Genomic DNA, 26,712 nt, shown 5'->3' with positions numbered 1-26,712 from the left:
GCGCACCTGCCTGTAAAGGCAGCACTGAAGAGAGCTGAAGGCAGGAGCATCTGAATGAAGTTCAAGGTCATAGTAAACTCTAGGCCAACCTGTACTAGGAGACCCTTTCTTTTTTTTTTTTTTTAATTTTTATTAACATTTTCCATGATTATAAAAAATTATCCCATGGTAATTCCCACCCTCCCCACCCCCACACTTTCCCCTTTGAAATTCCATTTAGGAGACCCTTTCTAACAAATATTTTTTAAAAGACTCCTTCTAATAGGAAAGGAGGAACAGAATTAGAGCAGACCACATGATGCAGCAGTCAGGGAGAGAGATTCAAAGACGTTTCACTGTTAGCTGAGCTGAAGGAGGAAGCCTGGAGCCACGCAGCCAAGGGACGTGGGTGCCCTCTAGAGGTTGGAAAGGGTAAAGAAACAGATGCTTCCTCTTCAGGCCCCAGAAAGAAGGCAATCATGCCAACACCTTGATTTTAGAACTCCTGACCTCCAGATTATAAAATAATTTGTGTTTCTCTCAGCCACACTTCTTGTGGTTGCTACAGGAGCCATAGAAGACATATCAAATATCTTTGGCATACTCTCAACCAAGAAAAAAAAAATCTAATAATACAATAGCCCTGGGCCTCTATTTATGGGGGATGGGAATTGCCTTGAGACTCGCAGGCACTAAACATGCAGGGTATTAAGTCCATTCTGGTCCAGATTGTTACCTTAGCTCTACCCTATGGCTCCTTGTTCTCTGTGGGGCTCGTGTTGGGGAGGACACCACCAGAACATGATGGGTTCAATTCTTCCCCACAGTAAACTATGCATGTTATTTAAAAGCCTGTGTGTCTGTGCGCTGCTGGTGGACACATCTGTACTCTCTAGCTGCAAACAAGTGCATAGTTACCAGTTGGAAGGATCTTAGTCCTGGGGATTAAGGTGAATCAAAGATGCCCTCAACTATAATGGATTTAGAGCCACTAGAAATGCCAAGGAGCTGTGATGATCCCAGAGACACTTGAGTGGAAACAGAGCCATTAGACAGGCTTTGTGGATCAACTGCACTGGACTTGGGCTTAGTCAATGGAAGGAGGCTCAAAAAATATAGCCTACAGTGAGGCCTCTATAATTCAGCCGCCTCCTTCTCCTCAGACTGGCCAGCAGAGACACATACTCTGAAGACCATGACAATGAGAGAGAAGAAAATCTGAGGTGTCATCACCCCTACCCAAACGCCTGCAATCCAAGGTACACTTGGCATGTGTAGTTACGTCTTCTAAAGATGACAAGCCATCCACTTTCACGATGACAATGGCTCATCTCCCACCAAGACCCTCATCAATTTCAACTGTGACAAGTCCAAGTAATGTCTTGCTCTATGACATCTGAGATTTATATTCTTTTAGGATTCCTTAGAACATTCGGGAGGAAAATGTCCCACAAATTCCAATAGTCCAGTCAGAAACAGAGATATATATTTCCAATGGATCAAAGTCCTTATGCAGAGTGTCTGAAAAAAAAAGCTTGAATTAAGGCAATTTAACTAACGACATGGATAATATAATAATTCTTCATATTTTCATTCTCCAACGCTGACTTTGAAGAATTTCCCAAATGCAGTTGCCCACTTCTTTAATACTTTTGGCTTAAATGACTTGCCAGGGGCCTGAACCCAGCAGATGTGAAACCAGAATCAGAATTCGGGGTGCTCTCCATGTTGGGTATTGGGTAATGTAAAGTGTCCCCACAGGTTCATGGTTGTGGGTATTTTTGTTTGTTTGTTTGTTTTGAGGTAGGTCAGGCTGACCTGGAATTCACTATGTAGTATCAGGGTGGCCTCGAGCTCATGGTGATCCTCCTACCTCTGCCTCCTGAGTGCTGGAATTAAAGGCGTGTGCCACCATGCCCAGCAGTTCATGTGTTTGAATACTTGGACCACCAGCTGGTCACAATTTGGGAAGGTTGTGGACCCTTCCAGAGGTGGAGCCTTGCTAGAAGACATATGTCACTGGAGGAAGACTTCGAGTCCACTGGGTATTAGTGGATCAAGAGGACATTTTCAGTGCCTTCTCCCTGCTGATGTGACACACCCAGCTACCTGTTATGCTTTCCCATTAAGACAAAACTTTCCCCTCAGAAATAAGGCCTCCCGATTCCAAAAGCACGACTAAACCTCTGTCATGAGGTATTCATAAAATGGTCTTGTCATTACTTTCATCATCTCCATCAATATTTTTATCACCTACACCTCCATTGTAACAAGGATCTGCAAATACGCAGCTAGAGATGCCATAAGGATGGAGGAAGTGGGAGACCAGAAGCACCTCACCATGAGACGCCAAGGGGAGGGAGGAGATGGGAGACAGGAGCATCTCACCGTGAGAGGCCATGAGGGCAGATGAGTTGGGAGACAGGAACACCTCACCATGAGATGCCATGAGGAGGGAGGGGAAGGGAAACAGGAGCATCTCCCTGTGAGACACCATGAGGACAGAGTAGGGAGACAGGAGCACCTCACCGTGAGACACCATGAGGAGGAAGGAGAAGGGATACAGGAGCACCTCACCATCTCATTCCTCTTCTCACCTCAATGGGAAAATTTTAAGGCTCATATCAAATAGTTTGGAACAGATGATAGGGCTGCCTCTGATGCCAGCTGGAGCTTCCTGCCTGATGAGGTAGAAGTATGGACCCCAGAAGCTGTGGACAGGAGGAAGTACAGGCCATAGTGGTGTCCCTACTCACCAGAGGCCAGGTCCCCACAAGAATCTCCAGGGGGCACCTTGTAGTCATACATGACTGCACAGGGCCTATGCTAAAAACAAGTCCCACTTTTACCAGGACAGGCAGAATACTTGCTCCTATCATAGAACTGACAAACTACTGTATCTTTATTACTATGATATAGATACTTCTTGAACTTTTTACTGTTACGGAGGAGAAAACTGAGGTTTCTGGGGCATGTGTCACAGCCAGGTCTGCTAAGAGAGGCTTCACCCACTGTGATCGTTTGAATGTGAAATGTCTCCCATAGCCTCATGTGTTTGTGATTAAGCCTCATACTCAATCCCCAGATAGCAGCCATTTGGGAGCTAGAGCCTTAGTGGAGGAGGTGTGTTATTGGGGGCAGACCTTGAAGTTTATTAGCCTAGCTGCAAACCCAGTAGTTATATGTGACAAGAGGTGAGTGGACTTCCTGCTAAGGCTACCCTTTCACTGCCATGATGAAGACTGTAAGACGAAGTCAACCCTTTCCTCCCAGCAGCTGCTTTTGTGTGGGTGTTTTGTCCCCGCAATGAGAAGGTAACTACTATACCCATGAAAGTACTTTCAAATCCCCTCACACACGTCCATGTACAGAGGTCAACAATAGGGCATGAGACACAAGCCACAGTCTTGACATTAAAGTGACAGGCCTGAAGGCAAAATTGGCTCAGTGGCTTTAAGGAGTATGGACACATATACCTCAAAAACATTTCCTATATATTTCAAACAAATTAAATATGGTAATCTGAAACACAACAGAACAAATATGTCTGGTGTGTGATGTGGGGACAAATTTAGGATGAAATGAGTATTTTAGAAACACGTATTTCTTTTTCAGAGGAAGAATGAATCATGAGACAATAAACTCTTACCTTGCCTCCCATTTCCCATAAAATGTACAATCTGAACTGATTAAAAGAAGTGTAATAGAGTGTAACTTCCAGTCTTCAGTGGTTTAATAAACACAAGACCTCTCCAGGTGAGAGAATTCATTCTCCAGAACTTAATAAATTTTTGTGGTGGTTTGACTATAAATACCCCCCATTGGCTCATGTGTTTGAGTACTTAATCTCCAACTGGTGGTGCTGTTTGGGAGGGCTGTGAAGCCCTTAGGAGGTGAAGCCTTGCTGTAGGAAGTAGGTCACTGGAGGTGGGCGTGCAGGATTTTGTTGTTGTTGTTTTTTCAAGGTAGGGTCTTGCTCTAGCCCAGGCTGCCCTGGAATTTACTATGTAGTCTTAGGCTGGCCTTGAACTCACTGCAATCCTACCTCTGCCTCCCAAGTGCTTGGATTAAGGGTGTGCATTATCACAGCCAGCTCCACTTTGTTTTTCTTTCTTTCTTTATTTATTAGAGACAGACAGAGAGAGTGAAAGAGAGAGAGAAAATGGGCATGCCAGGGCCTCTAGGCACTGCAAACAAACTCCAGATGCATGAGCATCTGGCTTACATGGGACCTGGAGAATTGAACTTGGATTCTTAGGCTTTGCAGGCAAGTGCCTTAACCACTAAACCATCTCTCCAGCCTGGGGCCTTCAGGTTTTTATAGTCTAGCCCCAGTCGCTGTTCTTTTTCTACTTCCTGTCTATAGAGATAATGCTGACTTCCTACTTCTGCCATGCTTCTCCCCACATGATGTACTCCCTTGAAACTAAATACCAAATCAAACCTTTTTTCTTCCATAAATTGCTTCTGATCAGTGATTCTGGCCCACCTACAAGAAAGTAACTTATACGGTTGACAGTTTTGGATTGCATTCTCCCGTATATCATGAATTGAAAAGTAATCATTACACTGTTGTTTGACCTGACTCATAAGACCTCAGTATACCTTTAATAACATTATAAGTATAACATAAGGGTAAACAAATTTCCTGGTTTGTTCCCACAGGTTTGTCTTTAACAAATGAGTCCAACAGCTAATGTTGGCTCATGGCATCACTGAGCTGGGCAGAGGACAGGCACTCAAAAGGGAGGCAGGGGTTGTAACTTCTCCACTCAGGCAGTAAATGTGCTAAGGGATTCCTTATAAACAAGGCAAAGGTTGGAGGGCCCCAGCCTGACACTGAAAATCACCCATCCCCTTTAATTTTATTTCATTTGAAATCACTTGGACAAATCAAAGAAAGATGATGACAAAAATTACTACATCAAACTGTTAACATTTAGGGGGAGGTTGTATGACCTGGACCTTCACAGATGCCAAATTGACAAACACATTATGAATCAGCTGAAAATGAATCTTTATATCCCCCGTGTTCATTCTGATGAGCAGAAGCCTCCCAGAGCAGGAGGGTAAGAGAGATTTTCAGCCTCACCGAGTGCTGTTCAGCCTTAGCAAAACTGCACCTTGGAAGCACACATGCTGTGTCCTCAACACAAAGGCTCCTGTACCATCTTCTGAGGAAAGTCCACCACCCCTGGCCTACTCCAGACACTTCTGGAACATGAATGGATAAACAAGATGTCCCAAGGTAAACAAGATGTCCCAAGGTCTATGGCTTCAGTCATGGCTTGCTGGGTATCTGGCATTATCTTTGGGACAGGAAATGTTATAGACCCTTCTAGAAGCTTCCATAAAAATTATAGTTTTAGAGCTTCTTCACATGCCAATTATGGTTATATCTGCACAGTATTTTACTCATTTATATTAGAATGTCCTGTTTGGTTTAAATACTTACATCGTTTTCTAAAAAATTAAACATGCTTCTTTCAGCCAACTCCTTTGACTCTTCAAATTTTTCTACTGCTTGTCTGATTTCTTCATCTGGTATCTTACCTACTCGCCGTTTTTTATAATCATAATCCAGGCGTCGGCCTTCCATCTTTTTCAGGTGGTGCTAAAAATGAAAAAGAAGCACCTCACCAAATTGTTGCATCAACACCGTGGTGTACACACACACACACACACACACACACACACACACACACACACAATCTTTCATTATTTCCATGAAAACAAGCCATTGATTTTTCTCAGCCTAAATTCAAGAGGCAAGAAACACTGATCTACTTCTCTGCTGTGCAGTGCTTGGCTCCTACTGGAGGCTGTTAAGCCTCAGGATGTTTACAGAATGGACAAATAAATGGATGGAGAGTGACTGGATAGATGGATGAATGAGAGGATGGGTAGATGGCTGAATGAATGGATGGATGGGGAGCAGGTGAGAATCTGTGTGGAACACAAGGATGCAGTGTCCATGCTCAGCTGCCCTGTCCACAGGTCTTTATAGGATGCCTCCACTTCAGCTCCATTAATGCACAGACAACTTCTAACCAACCTAACTATAACTACAAAAAATGACACATTTTAGCAGTATTATACGTTACAGAATAGATATTTAGCATTCCTCTCTATGAAGTCAACTATAAAAATATGTAGTTCAAGTATCTACTAGGATTTTCATGAATCTTCTCTAAAGTTCCCAACTGATTACAAAATACATTGCATTAAAGGCTATCAGTGAATATTGGAGAGAGATTGTAAAAGGCAACCTTGGAATGGAGAAATTTCTAACCAACATTAAAATCCCTTGAGTAAGACACACCAGTGTAATAGTTAAAGCTGTCTATTAATAGCATTCACATATTCATGTGTGGTATTAAGTTCCCTGTCACAAGTTTGTGTTCCAGCGAGGGATCCCATGTCAGAAACAATGTGGGGCAGGTAACTACAGGACAAGGTAGCGGCCCCTCAGAGATTATAACAAGCAAATAAATATCTATTAGGAAAGATAATTGATATCTAAAGTAAAGATAAAGAATGATGGTCCCACTGGCACATTGGTAACTCCAACTATTTGTTTAATAAGACATACTGATTCTGGAGAGATGGCTCAGAGGTTAAGGCACTTGCCTGCAAAGCCAAAGGACACAGGTTCAATTCCCCAGTACCCAGATAAAGTCAGATGCACAAGGTGGTACATGTGTTTGGAGTCTGCAGTGGCTAGAGGCCCTGGTGTGCCCATTCACTCTCTCACTATCTGCCTCTCAAATAAATAAATAAAATATTTTTAAAAGAAAGAATTATGGGTTCTGATTTCTATAAAATGAAGTGAGTAAAGCTGATAGGTCTAAAGATTAGGAACACCTTTCTTACATGACCTGTTACCCAAATAAAACCATGAACCTCTTTATACCTCCATATACAGCATCTGTTAAGTGCGGCAGGCTGAGATACACAGAGAACAGCTAAGACTATGAGAGGACTCCGGTCTGAGATCCTTCTTTTTTGGGGGGGGGTTGTTTTTTGAGGTAGGGTCTCACTCTAGCCCCAGGCTGACCTGGAATTCACCATATAGTCTCAGGGTGGCCTTGAACTCATGGTGATCCTCCTACCTCTGCCTCCCGACTGCTGGGATTAAAGGTGTGCGCCACCACGCCCAGCTGAGTCTGAGATTCCATCATCTATGATTCCAGCTTAGAATTACAGTTTCTATAGCAACATAAGCTGAGCAACAACATGCTATTGAGAAAAATATTTTGTTGCAAGGGATTGTCGCTTTTAAGAATAAGTGTATTTCGCCCATTTCTTGCAATTACAACTCAGGATCCATCAAGACCACTGACCCAGATCGCACAGATGAGCAACATCATCTAGAAGACTTTTGTATGACATGACTGAAGCTTGAACCAAAGTGAAATTTTCAACAGTTCAATGGAGAATGTATCTGGGTTCAAGGCTTTGAATTTGGCGAAGGTGTTTTCATAGCTCCACAACCCAAAATGTCATATTTTTCCCCCTCTGGAATCAGGCATGGGTGAAAATTGTGGCAGGATCAATGAAAAGCTAAGCATGGCTCCTTACCCAAGGAGCTCTCTGCTCACTGAAAGAAAGAAATGAGAGATGGAGCTCACTGCCCAGGGGCACAGGGGCACAGGAGCCCCTCTCTCTCTAAAGAGGGAAGAAAGATTCCCAGGGGAAAGAATGTGTGAGCTGAGGTGAGCCTAGGCAAGAGAAACACAACGTACAGTGAATGCAGTACAAACCAGTTACATGGGGACTGGAGGTGATTCAGCTAGGCTGGGCAAAGAGCTCAAGCAGGGGACAGGCAGGAAGGCCATAAGAGGTCAGGAGGTAACAGAGCTGAAGGTACCAAGGCCAGTGGGCAGGTCCTGCGTGTATCAACAAGAGTTCTCTAGCTGTGGCACAGTGTCTGGGCCAGAGTCAAGGGCTGCTGTGTTTACATGTGACTTGGTGGCTAGGGAGATGGCTCAGCAGGTAAGAGTGCTCGCCATGCAAGCATGAGGCTCTGGGTTTGATCCCCAGGTCATGTAAAAAGCCAGACATGAAGCAAGCCAGGCAAGATGTGCCCACTGTTGCAACAATGGCAGGACCTGCTACTCCCTGATTGGATTTGAGGCCCACTCCGTAAGTGGCGATTCATGCCTGCTACTAAAATCCTCATCAAAAGCATATGGCTTTTGGTCACAGGCCCTAGAGGGAAATCTACTACTGTTTTTTGGCTAAATGGCTAGGTTGTTCCCATAAAATTATCCTTTAAATATTTGTTTATGCCATAGATTAGTGTTGCTCTGATTTTTAGTCAGAGAAGCTTTTTTTTAAAAAAAAAAAAACAAAAAACAGATGGCATTGACTCCTGGGGAGACTCAGAACTCATCAAAGTGCTGAGAATAAGTGACTGTTGAGTCCTCAGCTCTAAATCAGACATCCATGTCACACTTTCCGTGGCTCAGGGAACATCGGGGAAGAGGTGGCAGAAAGAATGTATGAAGGAAAGGATGGGGGAAGTGCTGTGGAACGCTGTATTCTGGACATAAAGTGGCCATTGCACTCATGGCCTCACAGTGGCTCATCATTATCTGCACAAGACCTTCAACATGCTGGGCCTATCAACATGTTGTCACAGATAACGGAGGAGGGCCAGAACATGGCATCAAATAGAAGAGGAGGGCTGGAGAGACGGCTTAGCGGTTAAGCGCTTGCCTGTGAAGCCTAAGGACCCTGGTTCGAGGCTCGGTTCCCCAGGTCCCACGTTAGCCAGATGCACAAGGGGGCGCACGCGTCTGGAGTTCGTTTGCAGAGGCTGGAAGCCCTGGCACGCCCATTCTCTCTCTCTCCCTCTATCTGTCTTTCTCTCTGTGTCTGTTGCTCTCAAATAAATAAATAAATAAAAATTAAAAAAAAATAGAAGAGGAGCTAGCTGGAAACGAGAAGGGGTTCAGTGGAAAGTGGATGAAAATGGGGAAACAAAAGAAGGTAATGGAAGGGGAAAAAAAACAAAAAGAAAAAGGCATAGCTAAAATCTCAGTACTGACTGAGATGGAGACAGGAGAATTAATGGAAGTTTCTGGTCAGGCGGTCTGACTCACAACAGCAGCTCTAGGTTGAGCGAGAGACTGTTTCAAGGAAACAAGGCAGAAGAACAAAAGAGGTGGACAGTGTTCTCTTGCCTCTCACTGGGCATGTGCAGCTGCACAGTATACAAACAAATCAAAAACCATGTTACTGGGGGAAACGCCATCTGAAAAAGAGCAAGAAGGAAAATACAGGAAGAGGATGACGGGGGTGGGGGGAGCTGTGGCAAAGGTGTTGTGGGGTGAGGAGTCAGACCTGGGACTCGGGGGGCACTGGCCTGCCACAGGAGCAGGAATAGCTTCCCGGGACACAAGGTGAGGGTGGCACATGGAAAAGGGCTCCGAGGTGTCCAGGTGGGGGATGGGATGCTTAAGGAGTTCCTGGATGACAGCTTGCAGTTGCCATTCATCCTTCCTGGATTCTCCCTCATAGCCTTTGCTTTCAAAATCCACTCTAAAAGAAGATGCCAGAAAATGGAGCCCTCCAGGACTCCCAGCCTGCTCTCTCTCCCCGGCACCCTGTGTCTGGGCGTTACTACTACATATGCGCAGCACAGACCTGGTCCCCACTCCAGTTGGCCTGAGCAGCTTGTCCTCACAGGCTTCTCCTGCCCCGAGGTGTTCCTGGACTTGTCTCCCCTACAGCAGACGGCAGCTGCAACTCTCTCTCACCCGACACCTGTGAGATTCCCGAGGACCAAGCTTTTTGTTTGTGACTGAGACTGTGTGGCCCAAGTTCATCTTGAACTCATGATCTCAGTGGCTGCCCTTTTTGAGAATCTGTGGGCATGGAGAGAAGAAAGCGAAGCATTCCGAGGAACAAATGCTTTTCGGGCTGACCTGGGCTGCGGTCGGATCACGCCTGAAGGCAAGTACAGGAAGTCCTCGTTCGCAGCCACCCCTCACCCCAGCTCCGTGACATGGAGCCCCGTAACTCCAGAGCAGAAGGCCCTGGCATAGCGGACTTCTTGGGACGACTTGTCGCACATCTACAAAAACACCACCAAGCAACTAGCCCACCTACAGGAACATGAAACTTCCCAGGTGCGCTCTGAAAGACCATTTCTCACAGCTTTCTGGATGAAAGAGCTCAATACGCCAAGAGGCCCAGGCGACATGGTGTGACATTGATAACTAAAACTATACTACCAGTGGGCTGGACGGATAGCATAGCAGTCAATGCGCCTATTTACAAACCCTATGAACCCAGGTTCGATTCCCAGTACCCACCTAAGCCAGATGCACAGAGTGGCACATGTGTCTGGAGTTCATTTGCAGTGGCTGGAGGCCCTGGTGCACCCATTCTCTTTATCTGCCTCTGCCTCTGCCTCTCTCTCTCTCTCTCTCCCTCTACATACATATATATATATATATATATATATATATATATATATATATGATAAAATAAATACCCAATTATGGAGTCACCCTGTTATGTGACAAATGGCTGAGGAAATGGGCATATTAAGCCTGGTTGCTAGCTGGTCCCAATAACATGCAGACTTGGAAAATGGAAACTGTGGCTTGCATCCCACACCATACTCCCATCTCCTCCAGACATGGTTAAGTGATCCTAGGACTCTTCCCTAGTGAGTCCAAATAACTAACTGAGTTGGTTTTTCACTCCCCCAAGAAGATGACGTGTTCCCACAGATCTTGAAGAAGCCTTGTGACGTGAAATGCAAGCGTCAGTTTAAGCGGCACCAGGCACCGGGCAATCTGAAGCCTCACCCCAATCTCTCTTAAATCTTTGTCTTGCAGCAGCTGCAGTGGGTCAATAAAAGTCTGCTTCACGTTAATATCCAGAGAATCTTTCACCTCGGCCATGAGTTTCATGGATTCACCGACTTCTATCAGCGCATTGCCTTGGAGCAGAAAACACAATTAACGACATTCAGTCACTTCCCCAAAGTCTGTGGACGACGGCGTAAGTTCCTCTCTCTAAGATCTTTGTATTCTGACTCAGAAAGATGAAGAAAAAGAAAACTGCATTGTCTACATGGTCCCCTTGACCTGCTTCTGTACTCTGGCCTCCACCCAGAATAAAACAGGCTGACAAGCTGAAAGCACTTGCAGTTTGGGCCACTAGATGGAGATAAAGCTCTGTTTTTGAAAGACAGTAATGTGCGGAAACTGGCACCAACGGTTCCTTACAGGCTCAGGGATAAAGATCTCTCTTGTAAACAATGAAAGGATGCATTCACCAGGGCTAAGTATTAACCAATAAAGATTACAATGGAAATAAGACCTCGTCTCAGCGTCTAGCTGTGGGATCAGTATGAGGACACTCCCTGCATCTCCGCAGAATGGTTTGAAGGCTCAGGACCCACCCTGGGGTCAAAGGCAGCTTGCAAGTGCCAGCAATATCCTATAAGACAGTGGCCAGGTCTGTCCTGGTTTAAAAAAAAAAAAAAAGCCCCGTGTACCGGGCAGCCGCAGACCATTTTAGCAGGACAACAACCCTGGCACATTGGCTTAGCTAATGTGCTGCAATTTGCATCATCACCATAACCCAGTGTCTGGTTCTGCGCACAGTGAGAGTGGGCTCGGGTTCTCTCTACGTGACATCCCTAGGAAGGAACACTGCATGCAGCGGAACTTTTCTTTTCCATACTTGGGGTTAACTAATGACTTTGTAGTGAGATGGAGATTGGGCCTCTTCATCCTTGTGTTGAAGACCTAAAAGGCAAGAAAGCGCATGCCCTTCGAGTCATTCCACCTGCCAGTCCAGGGCATGGGCAACTCCTACCTAACACACAGGAAGAGTGCTGTCTGACTTGCCTCACTTTTTGGAAAAGGAAACTTTCTAGCTGGGTTCCTTGCACAATAGAAGTGGAAACCATTACTGAAAAGGCTGGCCACGATTCCAACCTGACCCACTGTGAATGTACCTACGCCCGGGAACAGAAGTTTCCTGAACTCAGCTGTCCAGCATTTGCTTCTGAATTGTTCCTATATGGAGACAGAAAATCCTTTCCTGCCCTGGGGACTCTTTCCCGCCCAGTTCACAAGAAGCAGTCACTTCTGACACCACCAGTCACTCTGCCACCAGAGTCTGGGTGTGTTGTCAGTTCACTGAGGTGGGACAGCAGCTCCTGCAAACACGCCTCTTTCAAAATTCTGACCATCATTTCCGGCACTGGCCATCACCCTCCCTAGAGGCTACATTCCCTCTCTCTGGACAAGATCAGTGCGGCTCAGTTCTGCGATGGGGTGGGGCTAAGTTTCTGCATTTAAGAGGTTCTTGTCCATGGCCTCACCCACAAAGCATCCAACACCCCTTCTGGAGACTTCCTTCAGAGCACCCAAAGTCCATCTGTCCCTGGTGCTCTGCTGACTTCAGTTCCTTCCCTTCATCCACGATCTTTTAAATGGCTAGACTCCTGGGAAGCTACCAAACTGGTTGTCACAGGCCTATTACCGTGGCCAGGGCATAGCAGGAATGTCCTTGAATCTTAGGACTAGCCTTAGCCCCACCCCATCACAGAACTGAGCAGCGCTGGCCTTGTCTGGAGAGAGGGAATGTAGCCTGTAGGGAGAATGATGGCCAGTGTCAGAACATGCTGGTCAGAATCTTGAAAGAGGTGTTTGCAGGAGCTTCCGTCACACCTCAGTGAACTGATAATAAGACACCCCGACTCTGGTGGCAGAGTGAGTGGTGGGGTCAGAAGTGATGACCTGTTTCTCATAAACTGGACACGAAAGAGCCCCCAGGGCAGGAAAGGACTTCCTGTCTCCATATAGGAACAATTTAGAAGCAAAGGCTGGGCAGCTGACTTCAGGAAACCTCTATTACTGGCAATCTCACCTGGACCCACAACGGATGCACCTTTAGGATACGAAAAATAGCCCACCCAGTTCCCACTGACCCTTGGGATGCAAATTATACTGTTTTGAAGGGTACTGTTAATCTCTGTGGAGAATGAAATAATGGTTTTTGGCTTTGTTTTTGAGACAGAACCTCTTGACGGTTCCCAGGCTGGCCTGAAATGCACTATGTGGTTGCTAAGCTGAACGTTTTGTGTACAACCAAAGCTCCACCCAGGAGGCACTGAGTTCTGCCAGATGATCTTGGATAACCACCAGGTGATCTTGGACACTCACCAAAGGTAGACTCTTCACCAAGCTCCCTTCCATATTTCAGCATGCAATCCCCCAGGAGGCCTTCTGTCTGTGGGTAGCCGGTAGTCTTAACTTGCCCTCGGATCTTCGACACAGTGTTCAGCATTCCTAGCTTAGCTCTGTATGCTTAAAAACATTGTCGTTTGTAATTCCTTAAAGTTACAAGGTGGAGAAACAATCACATAACATTTAACAAACACAGTTACTGAAAATGAGGTGCCCAGAGACCAAATGCGCACCATAACTGCATATAAACTGTTTCATTTTCACCCATGATTTTTCTGGAGTCTTTACAAGGCAGGTGCTCACCACATTGGCTCAGCCATGATGGAGCATGGACCTCATGGTCCACGCTGTCTTCAAATCAAAGCTGGTGGCCATAATGAGCACCCACAACAAGACACTTTACAATGCTGGAAGCTTCCACCATGTTGCGGTTGAACAGTGGCACCTGTGTAGACCGTTTTTGCCAGGGACCAAGTATAAACTAAGACTAGAACCACGGATGTGGACATGTCAGGTTGCCAGTTAGTCTTTTACAGCTTCACCCTGCTTCTAAGAACTGACTTGGATGGAGGACATTCAGGATCATGAACAGGATTAGAAGGAAAACCTGGTCAGATAGATACCACTAGAGTAAACATGGACAGCTGTAGCCCTGCTCAGCAACCTTTCTCTGTTGGAGGAGATGAGAAGTCATGGCTTCTCACTTTCTTTTCTCTCTCCTACTGAGGAATGAGTACTTACTAACTCAAGCCCTGAAGACACCCTGTACTAACACCAGGACTCCAGGGAGACTCAAGACATCAGCTGACTTCAGCAGCTCATAGCCTAGCTATTTAGAGGCTGAACAGGCACAATTGAACAACAGACTCTGAAGCAGGGAAAGAGAAAAATGGTGGGGTGCTGGAGAAAGATTGACAGATGCCTGTGGTAGTTCTGATGTATAACCCCCAGTAGACTCAGCTATTTTTTAAGAAAGCTTGTGACTTGGTTTTCCAGAGACCTGGCTAGAAGAGGTGTCTCTGTGGGTGGACGCTGGGGTACAGCCCTAAGGTGTTATTGGGGGTGGATCTGAATTCCGGCCTGAGGTATGCAGAGTGAGCTCTGGGGGTCCTGCTAGTGCAGGTTGGTTGTGTGCTTGCTTGTGGTGCTGTGTGTGGTTGTGGCTGTCTGCTTGGATCTGTGGAAAGGGGCCAGCTTCTTCCTCCATCAATAGAACACCCCCTGGATCTGTAAGCTTCAATAAATCCCTTCCTCCCATAACCTGTGTCTGGTTTGGAGGTTCACCCTAGCAGCGTGGAGCTGTCTACAACAAGGCCCTTCCAGAGCACAGGAAGTGCTCTCAGGGAAACAGAGAGAGAACTCTTAAGCAGCAGACAAGGAATGGGCTGGCTTGTCCTAAGAAAGGAACTAAGTCAGGACAAAATGTAAATCACCTATGGACAAGGAGGTATGACTGTGAATTAAATACCATTCTAAGGATCTGAGATTCTAGTTATGGTATTTGAAGTCTTGGTTTAATGTACTCTACACTAGTACTTCATGAACTTTTAAAAATCTTGGGATTCTGTTAAAATGTAGAATCTGACTCAACTGACCTGGGGTGAGCCCAAGATTCTATGTTTCTAGAGATCTTTCTAGAGGAGCAGATCCTCTTGGGCTGTGCACCGTACTATGTATAGCGAGCTTTTAGACACTCATGATGCCAGCCTTTTGAGCCTTGCCAATTTCAGCCTCAAAGCCCATGGCCTCCAGGCCCCAGGCCTAAAGGTGTCATGCTCTGTCACATATAAATATACTCAAAGAGACAACACTTACTACCCACACAGTTATCACACACAATACACTTCAAACTGTCTCCCTATCCCACTATCAAAGTAGGTGTGGTGTGTAAAGGGGTGAGGGTTGTTAGATAGGGCTGGAGGCTATTAGGACTCCCTCCTCTTCTTAAGGAATAACCAGAGGCCTGTGCCCAGTGGGTACAAACACTGCTGGCCAATGCTTCCCTACCCCATTGTATCGTCAGCTCTTTAAGGTAGAGTCTGTCTGTGTATTCCATCATCCCAAAAGCCCCTTGTATACAAGAGGCACTTAGTAATATTTTTGAGCTGATACACAGAAAAAGGAATGGATTATTTAAATCATGGACGAGGCTGGCGATGGTTTTTAAGGCTATTACCATCATCCAATTTTAAAGCACTTCACACTTGCTGTTCGCTCTGGATATATTTGATAAAATATATGCACTTAAATTTTCACTTTCTCAATTTTCAGATGGCTAGGGCCCCGCTGATCCCTACAACTAAGGCAACCATAATTACTCCATGCAAATAACAAATCCCTAACAAGAAAAAGTGGCTTTGGAAATACACAGAGCACAAGGCTCTGACATCCTCGGTAGGTTCCTGCACCGATCTAAGATAACCTCCTTTACACTGCTTGGGGTCACAGGGATAAAAGTTCTGAACAGAAGCTGATGATTAAATTTTTATATTATTCTTATCGTTTTTATGTAATTATGGCCCACTTCTTCAGCATTTGAAACATAATGTAAGACCACTTTCATATCCATATACACCATAGAAAGAAGAACAGGACCCTTTACAACAGGATGGAAGATATTTTTTAAAAAGAGATAAAATAAGAAAACAGTTACAAAATGTGTCGAGGGTGTCTGAAGCATGCCAGAAAGCTGTTCACTCAGGGCAACCTGGTGCCAAGATCAACATGCCATCCAAGCAGCATCACCCAAGGTCACAGAGCTGAGGGCTGCTTCTCAACTACGGCTCATGGAGACTATGTTTGGTCACTGGAGAGTAAAATTTCAAAGACTGATTTTCAGTATTTGCACACAGAGGAAATGCATCATTGGAATCTGTGAAGGCAAACAGCCAATCGGATGTTTTAGACAATTCTAACGTTACCTGGATTCGGCTGGAGATATTCCGTGGCTTTTGAAAGAATTTCTGCAACTGCTTTATTGGTGACATCTATTTTCTTAAAAACAAGACAAAATATAGAGAAATGTTAGTCAAGAAAAAATTCACATGAATTCACAGAACAAAGAAGCAGTTTTCATTAATTTAAGACCTTTAATAGGACAGTGATAACTTAATACAAATGAACATTTTCCACATGTTGAGGAGAGGCAACCCCTTCTCACTTGTTGTAAGTCCAAGGACACTGGAGAACACTACCTTACTGTTCTAACATTATAATGAACTTGAATGCAATATTTAGAGAACATGGGACCAGTATGAATCGATTCCATGACTTGGAGAATTCTCAGTCCTGAGACACATGAGCTCCATGTTCTTCATCTGTAGGGCGAATTGGAATTGCTGTTTAGATAAGGGCACCATCACAATGAGTCCTATCAGAAGCTACTTCAGTAATAACAGAACCATAAGCCTTATGTTATAACTCAAGTAATCCTATTTATTCATGCCACCACCAGAAAATATTAACATCAAAATTTTCCTTGCCACATTAAAATTGAATTTTTCCTTTTGCAATCTCATTCCTGGACTTCCTTAGTTGTTAATTAGCATAAAGCTAATAGAATAAACAATCAAGTTACACATACCAATTCATTCACTTTATTTTATATCATCAATACCTTATAAAAAATAAAGGATTTTTTTCTGCAGTGGATGATGTTTAATGCAGAGATTAATAATGGACAGTGTGCTGAAAATAAGTGACCATTGAATGCTCAGTTCAGTATGGGACATCTATGTCACCCTTCAGGAACACGGAGGAAGAAGGGGAGGAAATAATGCAAGAGCTGGAGGTGGGAGAGGAGAGCTGTAGAATTTTGTCATCTAGACATGACATATCATTACACTCATGCACTCACAGTAGCTGTATTACCGGCACAAGATAGGGACAAGTAAACATTCCATCACTGATGGGGGGAGGCTCAGGAGACCTCATTCCTCCCTGAAGGCTATAGTTGCCAGGGGAGGAATAATCCTCTTCAGTGGTCACTGGTCAGTGATGGGAACAAGATGAGCGGGAGAAGGGGGTAGGAGAGAGTAGTGGGGAATATGAATGTTTATAACAGTGTATGCATGTATGCAATTGTCAAAAAAGGAAAAATTTAAAAGAATGAAAAGAAAATGCAAAGGGAAAGGACTTCCCATTCATTAGAGCAATAAAAAAAAATATGTCACAAGGGACAAATAACATGGGAAAATTCACAATAACTATTTGAAAACCACATTCTTACATGAGATGATTCAGTTTGGGAAAGATATAAGTACTGCCATAAATTAACATGTGAAGTTAATTCAAACCACATCACAATTTCAACTTTTTTTGTTATAACTTGGTAAATTGGCAATACAATGAGATTCAAAGGTCACATTAAATGTAAGATTTAAAATATAGACCTAACTATGTAAACACAACAAGTTATCGAGAAGAATATTTCAAAGTGTTGGTGTGGGAAAGGCCTCTGAACTTGACCTAAAACTCTATGTAGTCAAAAATAAAAAGATAAAAATTCTGACTCCACAGGGGCCCTTGTGTGTCTATTCTCCCACCCCACCCCCATATTTTCTTGCAAATATGTACATAAAATATTTTTTAATTTAATTTATTAGTTTTCTTTTCAGCAAATACAGGCAGTTTGGTACCATTGTTTAGGCTCGTCCATGTTCTACCCCCTCCCAATGGACCCTCCTTGTTGATGTAAATGGGTCGTGTGTTGTGGAGTTAGCCCACAGTTATTGGTACGATAAATGTCTCTGCATATCATGACCCAACATGTGACTCTGACATTCTTTCCGTCCCCTCTTCCGCAAAATTTCCCTGAGCCATGTTGGGTTCATTTTTGGTCTGCTTCAGTGCTGAGGTGTTGGGGGCCTCTGAGGCTCTGGCTCTCTGATTTGGTAGGCGTTGATTTTTCTCTGTGTTGGTCTCCTTCCCCCTTGTGCTGGTATCCAGTTCATCAGGAAAACAGCACCCTTGCTTGTTTCGCCAATTTTCCTTAGTTTCAGCTGGGCCCCTTTTGAGGTATGTTGGGGCAGCTCTCTCCTTAGGATCTACACCTATCTTTCTTTCCTCGGTATTTGCAGCGCAGCTCGGTGGTCACCATCTTGGCTGGAAGTCCACCACATAAAATATTTTTTTAAAAATAAAGTTAAAAATGAAATACTGTCAGATAGTACATGAATTTTGACAAAAAGTGGTAACACAAGGGGAAAACAACTGTCAAAGGCAAAGGGCCAGAATCCAAGATGTTTAGAATTCCCATTCAAAATAAATAGGTAAGTATATAAAACAACAAAAGAAGAAGAAATAGATCATGAACTGACAGCTTTGAAATGAGGGAAAAGCCAAACTGTCTAAAAACATTTGACAAAACATTCAGAGCTGTACATTTGAGAGATATTTACATCCACTAGACTCACAAAAGCATCTTAAAGTCAACTGTATTCTCTATGGCTGTGTATTAGTGGGCCATTTCCTACCAGCTGATACCACCTTTTGGAGATCAAAGTGAAAATATCTAACATTTGGCACCTGCTGTTATACTGCCAGAGACTTATACTATGCTAACACGGCAGCAAATGGCAGTGATGCACACAAAAAGCTTATTGGACCATTTTAAATTTTTTTTTTTTATTGAGAGTGACAAGACACAGAGAGAAAGACAGAGGGAGAGAGAGAGAATGGGTGCGCCAGGGCTTCCAGCCTCTGCAAACGAACTCCAGACGCGTGCGCCCCCTTGTGCATCTGGCTAACGTGGGACCTGGGGAACCAAGCCTCGAACCGGGGTCCTTAGGCTTCACAGGCAAGCGCTTAACCGCTAAGCCATCTCTCCAGCCCGACCATTTTACATAGTATAAAGAACTGAAAAACAGCTGGGCATGGTGGCACACGCCTTTAATCCCAGCACTAGGGAGGCAGAGGTAGGAGGATTGCAGTGAGTTCAAGACCACCCTGAGACTACATAGTGAATCCCAGGTCAGCCTGGGCTAGAGTGAGACCCTACCTTGAAAAACCAGGAAAAAAAGAAAAAAAGAGTTGAAAAACAAGGGCTGGAGAGATGGCTTAGCAGTTGAGGTGTTTGCCTGCGAAGCCTAGGGACCCATGTTCAACTCTCCAGATCCAGATGCGCAAAGATGAGGCAAGTGCAAGGTCACATATGCCCACTAGGTGTCATAAGCCTCTGGAGTTTAATTGCAATGGCTGAGGCCCTGGTGCACCAATTCTTTCACTGTCTCTCTCTCTCTCTCTTTTTCTCTAAAATTAAAAAAAAAAAAAACCAAATTATAAGCAACAGGAGAATGATCGGAGAAATTGTGAAACACTCATGTAAAGAAACACTCTCTAGTCATTAGGAAAAATGAAATAAGGACACACACAGCCAAACATGTTGGCAAACAGAGTCACAATGAACTCTGAAGAAATAACTTGTACAGTTTAAAAACCAAGAAACAAAGCCAAGCTTCCCTCCAGGAATCACTGGGACTATTGTGTGCACACACATGTGTATTCAGGTTAACAAAACGCTATGTAAATATCTTTGGCAGATCATCAGGAAAAACAGAGGAAGGCAGAGAGGTAAAAACCATTCCTATAAAGTCTATGTGGTACGGAGGCATGTTTTCCAGTTGATTAAATCTTGAATTTCCATTTAGCAGTGACATCGTGCCACGAAGTGCCATGCTGCCTCAGACAACCCCTGACCTGGAGTACTGCACAGCAGAGCTAGTTCAGTTTATGGCCATCTATTCAGTGAAAAAGAACGATTCTGTAACTTTGGTTATATTCTCTTTATATTTTACAAGGTAAATTACTTGTGTTTCCCCATTTTATTCCTTTCAGTCATACTTGGTTTTTCACCATCACTGCCACTTTTGGGAAGGAAGAAACTTCTCTCGGTTATGAACCAGCACAGTTTAGGGGTTTAGAGTGCCCGATACTTAATAGTTACTAAAACTCCCCAAGCCAGTGACTCTCAAGTTCACTGTATTTTTTTTTTTAATTTATAGCAAATAACTGACAAGAGCACACATGGCAGGAGTATGAATTAAGTGAGGTTTATTTTAGCCAAGAAAGCTCCCGAGTTGGGAGGGGTCCCGAGTGGGTGACCACATGGTAACGTGGATCAGGCTGGCTCATCGCCACATGACACAAATTAGGTATCAAGCTGGGATGGATTGGGTTGGTTACTTTGATTGCATATGAGGGGCTCCTGATATGCTGATGTGTTACACAAAGGAATTTTGATTCTCACCAGTGGGAAAATGAGCCACTTAAAGTCCCCAGAAGGAGAAAGAACCAGAAAGTAAAATAGGGCTGCCTTGAGCACCATCTTGAAGAGTCAAGTTTAGGACTGGACTGGAATCACCTTTTAGGCTTGATGGCCATGTTCTTTGGGGCCCATGTCCCTGGCTAACTATCTATAAAAGAAGGCTATCTTGCTCCAAATCTCTATCATCATCTTAGGGCTTTTCATTAAAAACTCTTAGATTTCATGATGTATTCACTGTCTCCTAACATTTATTTTCCATTAACTGCACTTAAGAGCTAACCAACCTTATGCCACATTTCTTGAATGTAGAGTTCTGTCAGTAAATAATGGATAATTTTGCATTTAATTTCTTCTTTATAATAAGAAGTAATTTTATATGTTTCTGAATTTCCAAACATCCATAATTTGGAAGCTATACCTTCCTTATAGTTCTTGTTCTGTATGATTTTAACTTTGGAAAGCTTATTGACTTTTTTCCCTGTAGCCTGGTACATGAATGATTATTGTGACTGTTTAAAAATAATTTGAAAATTATGTGTATTTTCCATTTGGAGAATGCAGATATCTATATGTACTTATAATCGAAGGTATTAACCATATTTCATGCAAGCCTTCCACAAGCTTATTGATAATCGCCAGTTCTGTTACTTTATGAGAGAGGTATGTGAACTCTATTCTGACTTGTCAGTTCCCCTTGTGTTTATGAAGATTTCTTTAAAGCTTTGCTGAGGTACAATTTATGAACTGAAAAGATCACTCATTTAAAACAATTCTGTACAGATTTGTAGAGGTACAGTCATTATCACAATCCAGTTTTAAAACATTTCCATCACCAGAACATGGTTCTCTTGACAGTTTGCAATTAAATCTGTCCCTAATCTCTAAGAGTTTTAACCTTACAAATTTAGATGCTGTGTTATAGGGTACAAAACAAGTCATAACTACTATCATGTCTTGACAAACTATATTGACATGATCATTTCATAATGATTTAGAAATGCTCTTTTTCATTCCGAGCTCTATTGCATGAAGTTTACTTTGATGTTGCTATGGCTCCTTTAATTCTGTAGAGTTGGCATCTGTCATGGATTATTTTTTTCTGTTAACTTACTCATTTCTGTGTCGTGATTTTAGGTGAGTCTAAAAACTACCTACCCAAACTCTTCCAGAAAGTCCTCACAGTTTCTAATCACCTAACATGTGCTTTTCTATGCTATCAAAACAGATAATAGATTTTATTCTTATTCTGCCACTGCCTGGAATTCTTGGAGGGAGCAATGGGGTAAACAAGAGAAAGCTCGGTCCATCAGCTCAAACTGCAACTATGAAGATATTTTAGACATATGTTCCCCTCCCTTTGGCATTGGAGTACCAAAGCAAAGGACCCAAAGAACTGGAATTTCCCCAGGAATTTCATGCTAGGGGAAAGGAAAGGCGGAAGCCCTGGCATCATCCAGGGGAGAAACTTGTCTCCCAGGAAGAGATGTCGCACAGTTTTGACAGCTTGTCAGCACACCTTGTAGGACAGACTGGAGCTAAGAGGCTGGTGGTTGGGATGGACAGGACACCTTGACCAGGACTGCGCAGTTATGTATGCCTCTTGCCCTCCATGTAAACCCAAACCTCATGTCACTGCCAGCCACATGGGGGGAGGAGGGGACCACTGGACCGCTTAGTTGTTCCTTTTCCCATCGCAGCCATACCGAACGAATCTTCTTTCCCTGGTTTTCTCCATTACTTGTCCCTTCAATTGAACATATGGCCAAGCCTAGCTTGCTAGAGCTGCCAGAGCCCAGGCTTTGACCCTAAAACCTCCAGTAACATAAGTCCTGACATATGTTTTTGAATTGAACATTTTATTTCAATCAGCTTGTTGGTAAAGAAGCTACATATCCTATCTTTAGAGGTTTAAAAGATAAAAAAAAAAATGTTTTTCACCGTGCTAGCTCCAGTAGCACACAGACTAAAATTAATTTCAGATAGGTCAATAGTGTGAAAATGTTTCCATGGTTTTTACTTTGCCGAAATTAATTGTTTTCAAAAATCAAAAATAAGAGAAGCTTTTCCTCACATTTCCAGAAACTCAGTATCTCCCCTGCAGTGAACAGGGAACTCCTGGGAGGAAGAATGGCCAGGGCCAAGGTATGCTAAATGGAATAGTGTCCCAGGCCTCGGCTGTGCTTCCGATCCTTGCACCTGTACAACCGGCCTGTGCTCACCCGAGGGTGGGGACTCTGCTCTGGTCTGGAGAGTCTAATTATAGGACAATGCTACGTTCAAAGGACCTGAGGGAAAACTAATTTAGGAACTGTTGGCGGTCCCATTTCTGCCACCATTGAAGCGACTCCACACAGCTGTCTGGGTAATATGGCAAGGGAGAGATTCCACGATCTTCGGCTGGAGCATATAACAAATAATCACCGATGAATTCACTAAATCGGTAATACTTTCCTAAGATATTCCAAATGTACTAATGCTCTGCATCATTCTTACCGCATGCCTGTGAGGTCAGCAGGACAATATCGTCATCTTTGTATCACAGTTGAGAGAAGATAAAATCACTTATCTGAATTCACACTGCCAGTTCTAATGGCAAAATGTTATTTGCTGTGCAGATGTTTGAATATATGAGAACCGAGCCAGGTGTGGTGGTGAGCACCTTTCATCCCAGCGCTCAGGAGGTAGAGGTAGGAGGATCGCCACTGAGTTCAAGGCCACCCTGAGACTAGACAGTAAATTCCAGGTCAGCCTGGGCTAAAGTGACAGCCTACCTCAAAAAATATATGAGAACAGCATTCTAGTCTTCTACACATGAATCCATGTTATTTAATGAGAAAGTCTTGTCCCAGAAACATTTTCTTTCCAAAAGATGGCGCCAATTGTTTTGGTCTTGGGAGTCAATTGCCAAGTTGGCCTATCTTTTGTGCACTATGACTTCTGGCCACTAGAGGGAACCAGTTAGCCACATCTTTTCCTTCCTAAGCCACCTAAACCGAATGTGACTCAGCACAGGACCTGACTTGAGCTTGGAAGCATAGATACTGCCTTCTGGATGGCACGTGCTCCCCTGTATTTAAACATCCTATCTTCCCATTCTAGCATCTTTAAAGTAGCAGTAGATTTCGTGTCTCATTGACAGCTAATTTCTAGTGGGTTACACGTTCAAAATGCTCTTACCCTTTCCATATCCAGAAATTCGTCGTCCAGTTTCGTTCCTTCTGCACCACTTATTTTTTCACTAAATAGCTGCAAAAAATAAACACAAGGTGTTTCCATAGGTTCAATTTTTCATAGTTTTTATTTAAAATATTAAAAACAAGATATTTTGGAGTTAACTTGCTATTTTTAAAAAAGTCCTTTAAGAATATTATCAGGGGCTGGAGAGATGGCTTGGCGGTTAAGTGCTTGCCTGTGAAGCCTAAGGACCCCAGTTCAAGGCTCCATTTCCCAGGACCCACGTTAGCCAGATGCACAAGGGGGCACACGCAGCTGGAGTTCGTTTGCAGTGGCTGGAGGCTCTGGCGCACCCATTCTCTCTCTCTCTCTCTCTCTCTCCGCCTCTTTCTTTCTGTCTGTCGCTCTCAAATAAATAAATTAAAATAAGCAAAAAAACTTAAAGAAAGAATATTATCAGAAGGAGCAACCATATCTCAGAGCATGGGGGGACATTCCTCACTAGCTCAAGCTTTATCATGCACCTGCTCAGCATCAACCTCAACCACACAGCAGTTCCAGTGTGAGCAGGGATAGATCAGCATCCTTGTGGCCAATACACCTTCAGCAAGGTAGCACATAAACAATGATCATTTAAAATGTAAGGCAGGAGCAGTAACAGCTTTAAAAATACATCACACATTATACATTCACCACCGTGGCAGGCTTCCATGATGCTTGCAAAGTACTTTAAATCCCACAGTGCTGGAGGCGGGTCATCAGGGCCTGTTTCCTAGAACACTTGGCATTTCAACTTGCTTTTTAGGGACAGGAGACATTTCAGTGTGCCACGCTGAGGGGTTGAGAGAAAGGTCTAGGATGAGGCATATGGAGAAAGCCTAGAAGCAGGGATAGGAAGGAGTGGTCTCTTAACCTGAGCACCGTTGATATGTAGACCAGATTGCCCTCGGTCATGGGGCTATCTGTGCACTGGTAAACGTTCAGCGGTACCTCTGGTCTCGGTCCACTGAATGCCAATAGCAGGCACGTAGACACACAAACACACACACCACTGTGATGACCAAAAGTGTCCCATACAACTAGGGGCCACTGGTGTTAAGTAAATGCTCTCAAGAACAGCAAGGAATTTCACTTAGCTGTAAATATCAGTGCTCAAGGGAGAGCAGAAGAAAATGAGCCCTAAAGGAAGGCAAGGCCACAGACCACACAAAGCCCAGCCCGAGGGCGGGGTGAGAAGTCGCAACACATGCAGTTCGAGAAAAGTAACTCCAGCCCCAGTGGGGTTGGCTTCACTAACAAAAAATGGATTAGAAGAAGTATGTTAAAGCATTTTCTTTAGAAGGCATATCAGCATAATTTATTTATGGATGTAAAATATTAATATGAATATAAAATCAGTAGTAGCGTGGATGCCATCAATTGATGATGAAAGGACTGCTGGCTGTCTTAAATGCACGCACGGATATCTCCTACTATTTCCACTGCTGCCGTTGCACACACCGTATTGCAGTCTAATAGGGGCATAAGTAGTGACAGCGTTTCACTTAAATTAGAGATATGATGCGGGGCTTCTGAAGAGAACAAAGATTACAACAGCCAGCAGTCCCCACCCTCCCTGGAATCTATCCCCCCACCTATCAGGCTGGGCTTGTGTTTTGTTTTGACCATATAGAACCTGGCCTACCTCGCAGAGACCCTGTGTGTGCCACTGGCTCTCCTGAAACCCTCTACTGCCCTGTGAGCACATTACCCTCTCCTCCGTCATGTGAGCCTATCACTGCCCAGAATCGGAGCCAGCCAGAACAAACACGCCAGAGCCAGGCTGAGACCAGTCTCATCGGCTAGCCCCTGAGAGCCTAAGTCCATGAAACCACTAGATCCCGTGTGACCGGTTAAGCTCTCTTGTCAACTTGATCGGACTAGAAGCCAACTAAGAGACATGCCCCTTGGGCAGGTCTGGGAGGGTGTTTCCAGGAAAGACTGATGTGGAGTGGGGGGCGCCCTTTCCCTACAGTGGGGGACTATTTATAAAGCAGCTCGGAGGGAACACGGGCTCTGGCTGGGCTGCCTGTCTGTTTGCTGGTGTGGGCATCTATCTCCCCTGTGGCTGCTGACCGCAGACAGACATCAGCCTTCCAATGTGAACCGAAGACCGGCAGCTCTCGGGCATCTTCCAAGCCTTCACAGGCAGATTAGGACTGCTGAGGCATCCAGCCTTGTGGACTGTGCACCTACTGGGTTTTGGGCTCTCCAGTCTGCAGGCAGCTATTGTTGGACTGCTCAGCCCATAATCTGCAAGTTAATCTAATACATCCTCTTATTAATACATATTCATTCTGCCAGTACTATTCCTCTAAGGAATCCTTACACATACAACTTGGAAAGGTTTGTTCCTTAAGAAAAGCTAACTGAGACACTTGATGAAGGGCTCCCGCTTTTCATCCTCTCTGATGTCAGAAGTCAGGACAGATTCATCCCAATGCCTTGCTCTGAAGCAACACCTTCAAAAGAACAACCATGGCATCGCTCCACACCAAGCAGTTTCAAACAATGCTGTTAGTGCTGGTGAGTAGTCAAATCCTCCCAGATACTGAGAATCTAATCAACATGGCATAACGTTTTGCTCCATATTTTGTTACAAAAAACGTGCAAGGCTTAGCTGCACCACCCTCCCCTGGGCAAACAGGGTCATGATTCCATCTCCATTTGCTTTGGCAAATAAAATGGAGTATTTAAGCCACACTGTGAGAGTGCTGGATTTGGGCTTTACACATGCCTCATAAGTATGCTTAGTAGATATTCCTGCTCACTCTCTGAGACCTACTACAGCCAGTTCCCTGAGGGTAAGCCTGGGCTTCCTCATTGGAGAATGAAAGCCCACGTGGGACAGAGGTGAGCCACGCCAGACCATCATACTCACACCACACACACGGCAGCTGACAGCCAACAGGTAAAGGCTCTCAGCCCACATCAGTCACCATCAGGTGACTCACCCAGTGCACCCAGCCCAAAATGCTGACCCACAAAATAGCCAACCCGATAAATGGTTTTGTTTGAAGTCACTGTTTGGGGGTG

At 44.2% G+C, this 26,712-nt stretch overlaps 1 protein-coding gene across 2 annotated transcripts in view; it reads right to left on the bottom strand.

Moving 5' to 3' along the window:
- Positions 1-26,712, bottom strand: part of Sh3gl3 (SH3 domain containing GRB2 like 3, endophilin A3) — a 145,164-nt gene that overhangs the window by 28,843 nt on the left and 89,609 nt on the right. The window contains exons 2-6 of one of the 2 annotated variants that reach the window (XM_004658230.3): positions 23,641-23,709; positions 16,121-16,193; positions 13,176-13,319; positions 10,803-10,936; positions 5,435-5,593 (exon numbers count right to left, since the gene is read on the bottom strand). In XM_004658230.3, coding sequence (XP_004658287.1) covers positions 5,435-5,593; positions 10,803-10,936; positions 13,176-13,319; positions 16,121-16,193; positions 23,641-23,709 — 579 coding nt within the window. Of the gene's footprint in view, positions 1-5,434; positions 5,594-10,802; positions 10,937-13,175; positions 13,320-16,120; positions 16,194-23,640; positions 23,710-26,712 lie in introns of those variants that run through there. The other variant, XM_045146365.1, reaches the window with a different exon arrangement.

Source organism: Jaculus jaculus, chromosome 3 (assembly GCF_020740685.1).
Source record: "Jaculus jaculus isolate mJacJac1 chromosome 3, mJacJac1.mat.Y.cur, whole genome shotgun sequence".
Lineage (NCBI taxonomy): Eukaryota > Metazoa > Chordata > Mammalia > Rodentia > Dipodidae > Jaculus > Jaculus jaculus.
This window is presented reverse-complemented; position numbering and strand designations above follow the sequence as displayed.